Source organism: Sphaerodactylus townsendi, linkage group LG05 (assembly GCF_021028975.2).
Source record: "Sphaerodactylus townsendi isolate TG3544 linkage group LG05, MPM_Stown_v2.3, whole genome shotgun sequence".
NCBI lineage: Eukaryota > Metazoa > Chordata > Lepidosauria > Squamata > Sphaerodactylidae > Sphaerodactylus > Sphaerodactylus townsendi.
Window position 1 is genome coordinate 79,058,325 of NC_059429.1, and position 14,193 is coordinate 79,072,517.

General features: G+C 43.9%; 1 protein-coding gene across 1 annotated transcript in view; it reads left to right on the forward strand.

The window, feature by feature from the left end:
- MICAL1 (microtubule associated monooxygenase, calponin and LIM domain containing 1) overlaps positions 1 to 14,193 on the forward strand; it is a 45,170-nt gene extending 30,977 nt beyond the window's left edge. Inside the window, exons 13-24 of the mRNA XM_048496368.1 lie at positions 313 to 500; positions 1,478 to 1,587; positions 1,781 to 1,831; positions 2,270 to 2,444; positions 2,712 to 2,797; positions 2,995 to 3,580; positions 4,531 to 4,613; positions 5,693 to 5,794; positions 8,216 to 8,309; positions 8,442 to 8,541; positions 10,528 to 10,601; positions 12,459 to 14,193. Of these exons, the coding sequence (XP_048352325.1) occupies positions 313 to 500; positions 1,478 to 1,587; positions 1,781 to 1,831; positions 2,270 to 2,444; positions 2,712 to 2,797; positions 2,995 to 3,580; positions 4,531 to 4,613; positions 5,693 to 5,794; positions 8,216 to 8,309; positions 8,442 to 8,541; positions 10,528 to 10,601; positions 12,459 to 12,604 (1,795 nt within the window). The 3' untranslated portion in view covers positions 12,605 to 14,193. The remainder of the gene's footprint in view (positions 1 to 312; positions 501 to 1,477; positions 1,588 to 1,780; positions 1,832 to 2,269; positions 2,445 to 2,711; positions 2,798 to 2,994; positions 3,581 to 4,530; positions 4,614 to 5,692; positions 5,795 to 8,215; positions 8,310 to 8,441; positions 8,542 to 10,527; positions 10,602 to 12,458) is intronic.

A 14,193-nucleotide genomic window follows, 5' to 3' on the forward strand; every position in this document is an offset into this window, starting at 1 on the left:
CAGAAAAAATCCTGAGTTGTGGGTGAGTCACCTTGAACACCAGATTGCATGTCATGAGCTAATAGCTGCTGATGCTCTTATACTCCAAACAGTGGTCTACTTGTTTATTATTTTACTGTTGGCCGTTGCCAAGTCCCATGGCAGGTGACTTCACTAAGTGGCCTTCACTACAGAGTATATTTATTTTGAAAGTGTTGAGCATTTCAATTAAAAAAACCCCCATGAAATTTGAGCGTACTCTGGCTCTTGATGAAAAGGGTTCTCCAGTTGTCATTCCTGCCAGTATCTCTGACTTTTAATTTCCATCTCTAGAGACTTCAACTCACTGGACCGGAATGATCCCATTGGGAACAACCAGATAGCCCTAGACGTGGCAGAGCAAGAGCTAGGGATCCCTCCGGTCCTTTCCAGTGCTGAAATGGGTTCAGTGTCTGAGCTTGACCGACTTGGCTTGATTACTTACCTGAGCCAGTTTTATGATGCCTTCAAGACCTCTTCAGGTAGAGACTGCCAAGAGATCCAGTTATGTGTGCTGCCATATCTTGGACTTGACATTGAGCCTTAACTTCCATTTTACCATACTGCAGTTGGGATTGGTGATATGGAAAAGGACCAGTGCATGAAGGGATAGGTTAGAGGTCATGTCCTGAATTTTATTCTTGGGGAAACTATGCTGGCTTGAACTGTTAGGAAATCACCATTATCATCAATAACAGAGCAGATTTGGGTAGTTCCTTCTTGTGAACTCTGTAGGAGCCTGATTTAAGTTAATATCACATGTACACAAGAAAAAAAAAGAATAGTCTGATTTCTTGTGCGCAAGTTAGAAAAGTTATCCTCATGATGCTGCACAAAGTGTTAAGTCAGAGTCAAAGGTGGCAAGACTTTTCAGCTTGAGCCTTTGCAAAGTAAACATCTAAACATTATACATTAACACCAATTTGTCTCTTCATCATGCTTTACTTCTAATGAAGATTGTGCTCCTTTCTGCAATGAAGCCAATAAACCCATGGTATGCACCTCTTGCCCTAGGAAGGCTTGGTCACCTTCCCATAGATATAACACATGCATTGCTCCTCAGATTCAAAGAGAAAAACATCTGTAATCCATAGTTACCTCAATCTTCAAATACACACCAGACTAAAATTGTAACTCCACCTATCCTTGAGCTACTAACAGTATGGAGGAATCAGTGTGGTTTGTCCAAAAGGTTTATAATGTACACTAGAGGAACAGTGTGAAAGCAGAAGAAAGGTCAGGGATGGACTGGTGGCCCACTGCTGTGGAGTATGATGGACCCAAATGGCAGTGGAGAAATGGATCCCTTGAATCCCATTCCTGTAGAAATGTTATCAGTTATCCGGCGGTAATGGAGCAATTGCCACAGCCATGTTTCTGTTCTATAAGGAGATGGTGGGGAAGGTTGAGTATTTTTCTCAAGTTAGTGTCTTCCAGAAAAAGTTGTGTTCTCTTGCAGATCTGGAGGAGAAAACTGCAAAGCCTCTATCACCACGTGGCACCAAGGGAGCTGTGCTCTTCCTTAGCAAGCTCCAGAAAAGTCTCTCTCTTTCACGTAAACGAACCCAGGTGAGACCTTGAGCTTATGGACCATTGCTAGTCCATGAAAAGCCATGACTAGTTGTGCCTTCTATAATGGCCAGCAGACCCTTGAGATCTGATCCCATCTAGCAAATAGTCTTAGTGGGGGTGTCTGATTCTGTGAATGACAAACTCTGCTTTTGTCTTATTGCTGATCCAAAGACATAACATTTAATTGTAGGATAGCAGCACGCTGGAGTCACAAACCAAGAGAACGAAGCAAGAAGCTGGGGTGAGTTATTCTATCTCTGACTGTCAGCTTGTACTAAGGAATTTTGGACAAGATCAATCAATTTTTTAAGTTAGATGTTGAGGTTATAAATATGGAACTTGATGGATCATGAAATGAAGGTGGGGGAGCAAAACTCCTGGTGTTTTTCAGCAGCCATTTGGCTGATACAAGTTGCTTCATATATGACCAAATTCCCATATAGAAGACACTGGCCTTATAGGGATTGACATGCGGTTCATGAGTAAGAATTTCCTACTTGTATCTTCTCTCTACATGCTGGGAAGCTACAGCCAGTTGCAACCTGGGTTTGTACATGCACAGAGATCTGTGGTGATACTTGTGTGGCTTAAGGTGGAGTAAGTTTGTGCATGATAGAGACAGGGAAGTCTAATGACCATTCCCTCAATGTCTTAAGTTTCTGAACTGGTCTTTTGACAGAGTCCCCTCCACTCTATGGGAAGAAGCAGCGATGCCTGCTATTTCTGTGGTGAACATGTTTATATCCTAGAACGAGTCAGTGCTGAGAGGCATTTCTTCCATCGCGGTTGCTTCAAGTGCCACCGCTGTAAGACAACACTGCGGTTGGGGGACTATGTCTTCAATGAGGATGATGGTGAGTGGAGCAAGATGGTTAGAATATCCATCAGATAACACTGAACAGCTTAGCAAATAGTTGTAGAAAGGTTCTCTTGCATTTGACTGGTAACTTTACTGTGCATTCAAATTGCTGCAAGCAGCATTGTGTTGCCCCCCAACCCCCTGTTCTCTTTGAGTAGAAAGAAGAAAGGAGCTGTGGGATTTTCTCTGGTGTTGGTGTAATTGCTGACTGGTAACAGCAGCCTCTACCTGCTTGATTATAGCTACCTTGTTTTATCCTTAGGTAATTTCTACTGCCTGCTACACGGTGCTGCCCCCATGACTATGGCTGTACCTGGCAGGACTGTCACCATGAAAGCAGCATGTAAAGTAAGTGAGATTGTTGCCCTTTTGAAATTAGCAGCAATCAGTGCTTCTTTAAAAAGCTACTCCCATTCAGCTAGTAATTAACGTGGTATCTCAGTCCAAAAGGCCCTTGCACTTCCCAGCCATCCAGTCACACAAATGGAACCTGCTCACAACCTGCTCACTCGCAAGACAAAATGTTTTCTGTTTGGCTCCTTTAGGATTCCACCCAACTCTACATTCCTTCAGACAAAGGCATAATGGACATGGCCACTGAAGAGACCAGCACAGAGACTGATACATTTCATCAAAGCCTGGATGAGAATTTCTCTTCCTTCACAGGTCATCTGCCCACAGAACAGCCTGCAGAACGTCGAACCTTACCTCAGGAAGATGCCAACATATTCCGGTCTAGAAAAAATGGAGGTGCTACAAACTCATCACAGTTTCCACCTCACCAGCATTCTGTTGTGAGGGATGATGAGTTAGGAAGTCCTGTTTCTGAGGCCCACTTAATTTCACAGCTTGTACATAAAGACACAGAGGAGGGCAGGACCCATCCTAAGAAACTTGGACGTGGCCTAAGAAATTGGACTTACAACCTGTCCCAGAAAGAGGCACTTGGGATAGGAATGCAAGGAGCTCTAGTACAGTCTGCAGATCCCAAAGAAGTGCCAACTGCATCTGACCCCAAACTAGAAGAGGAAAGTGAAGATTCCCAGAGGAGGAGGAGGATTTGCCTGACTAACCAGGAGAAGCTTGAATTATCTAGACTGAGTCCAGTTTCAGTCTCATTTAATTTCCCAGGTATGAACCGGATTTTCACTGAGAACTCCAGCTTCAGCAAGGATTCAAGTGCTTATTTTAAAGTATAGTCAGCCCTATTGCAAGGGTTCGTGGCAGATAAGGAAAGAAAGGGGGAACTCATGAATGGAACTCATGAATGGAATATTCTTTCTCAGAGCTCCTAATTATTGCTTTAGTTTGTCCAGCTACCTCTTCAACTCCTGGCTTGATAGCCCCTCCCTAGGCACTGCTTGCATGTGGCCTGTAGATGGTGGTTGGGATGAGTGTTGCAGTGAAGAAGTGTGAGGCACTGTCTGCTGCTTCCTTTTCTACTTAACTCTGCTCAGCTATGATTTTTCCATTAGGCCATTCTAGATTCTGGTGTTGAAGTTTTGTCGTGGTCTGCTGCTGGCTACATAGAAGCACTTATGTTTTGACCCACTCCACTGTGGTCCAGAAAGAGAAGCTGCTCCCTTCTGTAGTCCAATCAAGCAGTAATCCTTTAAGACGAGATCAGGAACTTGGGGTGATTGTGCCTGCACCTCCTTCTTGCCTAGCCAAAATAATTTAGGTTACTTACTGAAGCATTTTTCAAGACACCAGTTCTGTATTAGCTGACAGTAATTAACTGTTTCATGCTCCATTTTTTACTTCTACGTTAAGTTCTCCTCTCTCTGAATGTGTCTTCTATTTTCCTTATGCTGCAAGCCCTCTAAACAGGAACCACAGTTTATGCAACTAACATTGTATTAGTGCCAACATCCCATCCTGACTACTACATAGTAATTTGTCGAATCTCAAATCAATACTTGAGATGCTCACATTTCACAGTTAGAAACTGGGTTTGGGGTCTGCTAAAAGCAGAGCCAGGCCCAAATGTTCGGAAGTGCAGGCTGCCTTCATCTGTACACCCTTTGGAATCACCTGTATACAAGTCTATTTAGTTACGGCAACTTCTCTTCTTTGGATAGATTCTTCAGAGATGGAAAGTGACAGTGAAGAGGAGCAAGTGGCAGATGAAGAGGAGGAGAGCCAAGATCTTTGTGCAAAGATGGTGAGTCCAGAGGCCTAAAGTGGAAGGGCATACAACTTAAATTGTTTGGTGGGCCCATTTGACAAACAAGTAGCATAACTACTTAAACCACATAAAAATATTTTTCCATTCACATGCTGTTTCTCACTGCTATGTCTCTGAACTGCTTGTTCACTCTACAACACACTATTTTGCTCACCTTTCTGAACCCTGGTCCTTCTTAACTCACTTCCATGTCTTTTTGCCTGTCCACAAATCTCTCAGCAGACTCGTGCTATCTGTTCTCTATTTGGACCCCATAATGTGCACATTGCCTCTGACAAATTTCTTTGGACCCCCATTGCTTTCCTATTTTCAAAGACTTCTACATTCCTCAGCAAAACCAGCAGAACATACAGTTGTGTATATTGGAATCATAGAACCATAGAGTTGGAAAAGACCCCAAGGGCCATCAAGTCCAACCCCCTGCAATGCAGGAACACATAATCAAAGCATTCCTGACAGATGGCCATCCAGTCTCTGTTTAAAAACCTCCAAAGGAGATTCCACTACACTCCCAGGTAGTGCATTCCACTGTCAAACAGCCCTTACTGTCAGGAAGATTTTCCTGATATTTAGGTGGAATCTCTTCCTTCACCTTGAACCCATTACTCTTTGTCCTAGACTTGGGACCAGCAGAAAACAAGCTTGCTCACTCACTAACATGACATCCCTTCAAATATCTAAACAGGGCTATCATGTCACCTGTTAACTTTCTCTTCACCAAACTAAAGATACCCAACTCCCTAAGTCTCTCCTCGTGGGGCATGGATTCCAGACCTTTTACCATTTTGGTTGCCCTCCTCTGGACCCATTCCAGCTTGTCAATATCTTTCTTGAACTGCGGTGCCCAGAACTATACACAATATTCCAGGTGAGGTCTAACCAATGCAGAATAGAGAGGTACTATTATATCCCTCGATCTTGACGCTATTCTCCTATTGATACAACCCAGATCCCAATTGATTATAGCTGAGGAATCAGTAACGTCCTGAATTTCTGCAAGAAAACCATCCTTTAAAGCATCTGCTTTATCTGTTATTCATCTGTTGTTCTTCTAGTATTCCTTGAGCATGACTGAAGAAGAAAAATACCCAACCTGGAAAAAGACATTGATGCGACGAGCCAAAGAAGCTGAAATGAAAAGATTTTGCAAAGCTCAGGTAATACATGTTCACTACAGATAGAAGAGTACTGATAGCTCAGCAGAATTATCCTAGGAGGGACTAGTAAAGGATGCTCAGGCATTAGGTAGTTTGGTATTTCATGTTTTTGGCCTGGAAGCTATCAAGTGTATCCAGAGATTTCTGTGGCTGTAGAGACAGTGCCGTATTTTATGTGGTAGAATTCTTGCTGTGTATTAGCCAATGTTACACTAAAGCTTTCCGCAACAGATACCTAAAGCACAGACAACATATGTTGATTCTGGCTGAAGCAGAATTCTCTCACACATATATATTGATGGTTAAAGATATGCATGCATTCTATTCACACCTTACATGTTTGCTGTATAAAAACAAGTATGTCCCCGATATCATAGCTATTTAGTGTGAAATTGAGTTGTGGGTACTGCAGCCTTGCTAATAAAAAGGTAGTTTAAAACACTCACATAAAGACCTTCCCTTTTTATGTCATAAAACACCATTGTACATGTGTGAGATTTTCTCTGAAACCATCTGCTCCTAGTTTTAGTGTCCTCCTGATGCTGCCTGTTCCTTTTCACTTTGGAATTCTGGAATAATATTTTTGTTGTTGCTATACTATAACGTTCTTCTTGTTATCTAACATTTCTACCCTTCAAGGGATCATGGAATTTGAAACTTTCTGTAGTTACTGGGTCAGATTAAAAAATGATGGCTGGGGAGGATGGGATTATAATTTTCATCAAAGGAAGATGCAATGGTAGCTTTCTCTATATCGCAATTCAGTTCTGCTGCTGGATAAAAACTACAAATCCTACAATACCTGTGAAGGTTATCTCCAGAGACTTAATGAACCCCTCAAACCACCTGTTACCCCATCCCCCTTCTGAAAAGGGATTGTTTAGAAAAGGGTAGCTGGCAGGGAGGTCTGGTTTTTGATGAAGGAAACTCCATTTTGGACCAACCAGGGATCAATGACCTTTATCTGGGGCCGTTTCCCCACTCACCTTTTGTTGCACGCTACTCGCTCCAAGTAACACGGGTTCCAGCGGCACTCCCCACTACCGGAGCGGCAACAACACAGCCGCCCCGATTCTGCCGCCCTCGCAACCCCTCAGCGCACGTCATTTCTGTTCCTGTTCGGAACAGCGCCTTTTGGGAAACCCCGTGTGACTACCTGCAGTGGGGAGCGTGACTGCGCGCTCAAAAACACCCGAAGCTTACAAAACCGTTTTGCCTCTGCTTTTTTTTAAAAGTGAGGAAACAGTCTGGGTTTTCCTTGAGCTGAGGACAGGCTTTCAGATTGGGAAAGTTTGTATTGCAGGTGTCACTGCTTGAACTTAATCACCTTTACTACCCCTTTCTTTTCTTTTTGTAGCTTGATTGTTTCCAGACTCTGGCCTCTATTAATAATTCTTCTCAACTTGGTATATAATTCCAACTGATTAATTAATTACCGTATACACACAGCTAAAAGTAAAGGGAAAGTTTTACAACCCAATCCTCAGCCTCAGGTGACCGGGGACAGCACCGCTGCTCAGCCCCTCACCACCCCCACAAAGCTTTCCAGTGGCATGGGGAGGCAAAAAAAATCCCCCCAAAAACCCTGCCACCAAAAATCCCCCCATAGGGCTTAATGGACTTATCCAAGCAAATCCAAGCCCCAAGCTGTGGTGTAACTGCCCACAAGCCTGCAGTGGAAGGAAGCCAACTAACATCACCTCTACCCTGCCCCCCCCCTTTTGCAGGAACACCCTGCTCTGCCTTTCCTCTCCTTGCGATGTCCGACTTGGATGATCTGATGTCCTGTGGATTTCTGGGTTTTGCTGCTGCAGAGCTGAGGGGCAGCTGCCACTGGTGCCTTTGCCCCCTCTGCCAGCAGGGGTGCCTTTTGCGCTGGTGGAGGAGGCGAACACATCAGTGCAACCCCACAGTGGCTCCACAAGAAGATTTACCCCCGCCCCCCAAGATCGCTGTGTTACACTAATGTTTCTACTGTTGTGACCAATGAAAATTTCTAGACTATTCTAGAATTTTCTAGACTATTGTAAATAATTATTTATAAACAGTGTCATGCAACTATAGTAAGGATATTCAAGAGATAAAACAGTTCTTCCTGGTTTTTATTGAACCTTAAATTGCAGTAAAATGTTGTTAAAATAGCCTGTACAAAGTGCACAGGGCAGAGTGTCCCACACCCTGCATTTTTCAAATGATATCCTGATCAAGAGTTGCCTACCTTCTAGACAAGGGTATTCTTGGCTGCACAGCCTATTCAGCCATAGTCACTTTTTGTCATAGGCTGCCTACCGTTCCTATTCTGTAAATGTCTTTTGTCCCAATTCATGCAAGAAAACAACTTGATGCTTAGGTGTTTGACCCTCTTCACTACAGTTCACAATCCTTTCCTGTTTGATCACTTTTACCTTTTGGGCATTGCAGTCAATCCAGAGGCGACTAGAAGAGATTGAGGTAACCTTCCGAGAGTTGGAAAAACAGGGAATAAAACTGGAGCGATCCCTCCGTGATGAAGGAGGTAAGTACCTCAGGCTCTTCCAACAAGGATGGAATAAATAGTGTAGCATATGGCAAGTCTGTACCACCACTAGCACTTGGACCTTAACCTGTGAACCAGATGGCACATCTTTTTGCCTCCTTTGTCCTCCAGGAACAGAATCTGAACTGAAGAAGCTATGGATGAACCAGTTGCTTTTCCTGGTCCAAAAGAAGAACAGCCTGATGTCTGAGGAATCCGACCTCATGATTGCGTAAGATGCTCTGCTTTTGGCACAGGCCCTGGCATTTTCTACATGTGGTTCAGAGCCACTGGAATTGTTGCAGAGCATGGTTAGGTTCCCCATTTCACTGGGGAAACCTGGAAAAGTTCTAGGCTGTAATGGAGAGGTTGTACTGTGGCTCCTCTCCCCATCACTGTCAGCCCTCATGAAAACTTGGTCATTGCTATCCAAGGTAGAAGTTGCAGCATGACTTCTTATGTTACCCTGGTGGTCTTAGAAGGAGCAGCACCACTGGGGCTCCTGCACTATCAAAGTAATATGAGAACTCAGCCTTGGTATTATCCAGGTCATTGATTCATACTGATGTCAGCTTTCTTCCCAGTTCCAGATTGGGTGACCTGTCAGACTCTGAGTATGAATAAAGACAGTCCACCAGTCAAAGTGGGGGGAAGCCCCTAAGGTTCATAACAGTTTATATTTCTCTGACTTTCTTAGCTCTTTGATCATTTTTAACATTTTAACAAGTTATTTTCATCCCCATCCTTGGTTTAGGGTGGCTATTACTTGGCTACTACTTCTTCTGGGAACAGCAGTGGTGTAGTGGTTAAGAGCAAGGTGCATTCTAATCTGGAGAAACTGGGTTTAATTCCCCGCTCTGCCACCTGAGCTGTGGAGGCATGTCTGGGGAATTCAGATTAGCCTGTACACTCCCACACATGCCAGCTGGATGACCTTGGGCTAGTCACAGCTCTTTGGAGCTCTCTCAGCCCCACCCACCTCACAGGGTGTTTGTTGTGAGGGGGGGAAGTGGAAGGAGATTGTAAACCCCTTTGAGTCTCCTATAGGAGAGAAAGGGAGGATATAAATCCAAACTCTTCTTCTTCTTCTTCTTCTAACCAAAACATGGTACAGTTGTTACAAGTGGTGGACTCTAATCTGGAGAATCAGGCTTGATTCCCCACTCCTCCACCTGAATGAAGAAGAGGAGTTTGGATTTCTGTCCTGTAAGAGGGGCTTACAAACTCCTTTTCCCTTCCTCTCCCCACAATAGATACCTTGTGAGGTAGGTGGGGCTAAGTTCTGAAGAACTATGACTAGCCCAAGGTCAGTCAGCTGAAATGTAGGAGTGGGGAAAGAAATCTGGTTCACCAGATAAGACTCAGCTGCTCAGGTGGAGGAGCGGAGAATCCAATCCAGTTCTCCACAGAGTGTCCACCTGCTCTTAATCACTACACCACAAGTTTCCCACTCCTCCACATGAAGCATCCTGGGTGACATTGGGCTGGTTACAGTTCTCTTTGAACTGTCTCAATCCCACCAACTTCATGAGGTGTCTGTTGTGGAAAGGGAAGGTGACTGTACACTGTTTTGAGGCTACTTAACGGTAGAGAAAAGCAGGGAATAAAAAGCAACTCTTCTTTATATTGGTCTAGGTCTATGGTGGCGAACCTATGGCACTCCAGATGTTCATGGACTACAATTCCCATCAGCCCCACCAGCAATTGGCCTTGCTGGCAGGGGATGATGGGAATTGTAGTCCATGAACATCTGGAGTTCCATAGGTTCGCCACCATGGGTCTAGGTCATTGTCTTCTAGTTCCAAGTCTTAGAATATTAGTAGTAAAAATGGAAAGTCCAAGACTGTCAATTAATACATTTTTCATACTGGACAAGCCATACAGTCAAGATCTAAAATATAGCTAGAGATATTCCACGGGAATGTTGTGCAAATTAGTTTGTAAAGTCTCAGTCACCTGCACAATTATCTGTGTCACAATATGCACAAGCAATCTCCATGGGGCTCCATGGAGGAACATGTTGTCATTCTTCTCCATTATGTCATTCTTCTCCACTAGCCCCATTTCATGTGGCCCTACTTTTTATGGGTTTTGGGGTGAAGATGAGGCACAGAGTTGCAGCCAGCACTACAGAGAGATTGAATTGCATGTGCACACACGGAAGATATCATCACAGCGTGAGCTTTTCAAACTCTCTTACTACTTCTTTAATCCATAGGGTACAAGAATTGAAGCTAGAGGAGCAGCAGAGTCAGCTGGATCAAGAACTGCGGCAGTTTTACAACATGGAAGGTATGAGGGAGCATAGTGGGTCCCATGGCTTGTAGCTGTACAGCAGCTGTTTAAACATTCCCACATGTGAAGAGGATCAGGAGACATGAAGATTAGCTTGAGGTTGGATCCTGTATACTGACAGTGATAGAAACACGTGTCATTACAGTATTTCCATCAACCCAGTGGTCCTTTCTGACCAGTGTACATTAATAGTCATGCAGGTCAGAGGGCTGCAGTGGGAAGGGGATAAAATCATCCTTCTTGCCTCTTCCTGTGAGCACACCACTAATGACAGAAGTGGGAGGTAAAAACAACCTCAACCTCTGGGTGGGGGGGAGATACAGCAAAGAACTGTGTATCCTATCACTGGCCAAAGTTAGGGTCCAACCCTTGCTGGAAAACAAGAGTGCAAAAATTAAAAGTGACTTGAGTCAAAAATATTGGGGGTGGCAGAGCATGATGCAAACCTGCTTAACTTGTTGCTCACCAGTTGCACACAACTTCAAACTCTTTCTTGGCTAGATCTGCCATAGTGGGGGATGGGGTATCTATTATTGTCTCTGTACATAAATACGAGCAATGCTTGGAAGAACAAAACTTACTTCATTTGCTTTCGATTGGAAGTATTATGACAACATTGCATAATCATGTCATCTTGGAAAAGTCAGGGTGAGAGCAGCTGTTGTATCTACTGCCATACAGGTATTAGCTTCCTACTTTTTAGAAAAAAGTATAGCTAAGTGATGCTGAATGATGTTTACTTTTCAAGAGAACAATAGCTGAGTTTCTTCATGAAACCAATATGTTCTCTCAATTGTTATTTGTTATGAGGAAATACTGGCTGGTGTCTTTAGCTTTGATAAAAGACACATTAGGCAGCTGAGTGAAACTTTCCTTGGCAAAACTGTTGATGATCTTCTATATAAAAGTACAGATGTTTATTAGGGGGTATTAGTAATTCTGTTTATGGGAAAATATAGGAAAAATCTGTCCTATAGTGATGAGATGGTTATAGTGTAATCGGAGAATCATAAGATATATAACAATATATACCATTAAAGGTGTGGATGGGGTTAGTGTCAGCCCTCCTTAGCCATTAGGTGTTTGTCCAAACTCCATTTCTCTCTGAAGTTGCCATGGGGGACCACACCTTTCCTTGTAGAGGGGTGTTGTGACCATTACAACTGCCCCTATGGATCATGAGAATAGTCTGAACGCTAACAGTGGTGGCATGGCAAGTGGCAGCCCAAGGTGCCATTTCACTGCACTAGGTGGCTGCAGCCTTCTACTATTGTGGGTCCAGGAGTGGTACAACGTTGTGCGCAGCAGCCTCTGGAACAGCTGAGTGACACCAAAGCATGGGCAGCAGATGGGATCTTCCTGCTGGTGGGGACAAAGTAACAAGCTGCAACCACACCCCAGTGAGGGCAGTCTGAGTGGGGACCGCTCCCGTGCAGCGCAGGGGTAAAGTCATTCACTTAGGGCATCACAAATCCTTGAGTCAGCCCTGAGCAGGCCATGCTACACCTCCCAAACTAATACAGATAAATTACCCTAACCATCTGTTCTCATGATCAGTGTTTTTGACAGGTTAGGCCTTCACACTCACCCATGTGGATTTTATATTCTGTCTCTAAAATGCTATAGGAACTATGCTTATTTATTTGAAACATTTGTGCCATGCCAAGGTTACTTGTTGTGCTCCATAGTTTAGATGAATTGTGTGAATGCCCACTAAAGAGACAAGCTATCTATCTTTCCCTCACTTGGCCCCTGATATAGAAGATATTCAGGCACTAACTTTAGACAGGCTGTCTTCCTGTACTTCATGATGGTAACTCAACTTAGAGCTGTTTGGTTTAATTTCTTTCCCAGAGTCAATGAAAACCATAGAGGACCGGCTGACTGAAAAAAGGATCCTGTCCCAGTTGCTGGAGGTGGTCAATCAGCGGAGCGCTCTGATTGAGATGCAGGAGAATAAACGCCTTAGCGAGCTCTATGAGGGGATTCCAAACATGTAGCACATTTGGAAGGTTTAAGGGCTTAAGGGTCAGGCCTGCAGGCCTTAGTCCACATGAGTCTGGGGAAGTGAGCTGTGCTTGCCCAAGATCACCTGAAGGCAGCCTGGCAACATCTTCCCCAAGGGCCTGCTACTCAAAGTGGAGGTGACAACCATGTGTTGTATATGGAACAGTAGCATTTTCTGCCAGTTTAATAACCACAGCCCAGATCACCTCAGGAAAGGTCCTGTCTGGAAGAGGACCAGAGTTGGAGCTTTAGCAGGTAGTTCCTCCCACCCACCTCCCACCTGCTGCTGCTGGCACAGGTTAGTCCTTGGAAATTGCTCCCGGAAAGGAACAGGTCTAACATTGATCTTCCTCCAGCTGCACATGATGGTTACTACTGTGGTATGTTTCATGTATTTCTTTCAACAGAAGTATTTATTTTTCAGACTGTGTAATAAAGCATTTGGGGGATGAAACATATCCAGTAGTAGTATATGTCCTTGGAAAAGATAGTGAAGACTTTTCAGTGTAAGAGCTCAGTATATCTCCCAACTACACCTTCTTGTCTTTGCTCAAACCTATGCCCAATGAAACTATAGGGATATTCCTTCTGCCCATGTTTACAGAGGCACAGTCTTGCTTTGTGTGAGGGCTGCTGCTTTCTCTTGTGCATTTCAGTAAAGGGGGGGAGGAATGCAGAGGATACAGTTTATACCCTGAAAAATGACAATGTAATTTTTAAATTGCAGCTTAAAAAATTACAGAAAACAAAACAAGCACTGCTGCTGTGGAAGGGGTTATCTAGAGCAGCATTAGATGATGCCGTTAAACAGGTCCCACCAGTATAGGTTCTGCAACTCTGAGAATCAACTTTCCTGGGATCAGGAGGAAGAGAATGGGAAAATGATCCATACTTACATTCCTCACTCCAAAATTTGAAAACAAAGCAAAATTAAAAACCACATACACAGGAGATGCGTGGGGTTAAGAATGTCTACTTTGGATCCAGTGGTCCATCAGGGGAAGGTGCTAACTATCATGGATCATTTCCAAGTTCCCTCTTGCCCCTGGTATGTTGAATTCCAGAGCTGTGGGACCTATGTAGGTCAGGAGGCTGTACTGAAGAGGAGGAATGAGCAATTAACTCCCTTACCCCTTATCAATGCAGCCCCTCCCCCACCCCATAACTGTTAGTCAATGTAGATTTTACAATCCCAGGAATCAACTGAGGAGAGACACACAGGATGCACCCATGATCCTCGCACCCACCAATTGCAAGATCGAACCAAATACCCAGTTTGAGCTTCTGTCCTTCTCAAAAACGTAACTGTAATTCTGTAGTACAGCATAGAACAGTGTTAAGTGTTCTGAAATATTTCTGCAACCAAAGTGCAGCCTTAAGAGATTTGTGCACAACAAATGCACATTTGCTCCCCACTGACAAAGCCTGCAGAAATGCCTTAAGAAAACTACTGTGACTTGATGGGAATCAGGATTTTGCATGCTTTTAAAAAATGTTATCTGTTATAATCAGAGAATTGCACTTCCCGGTTTAGTGTAAAACGTTTTGCTTTTGCAATAAAAATGCATGGAGTAAACAGAAA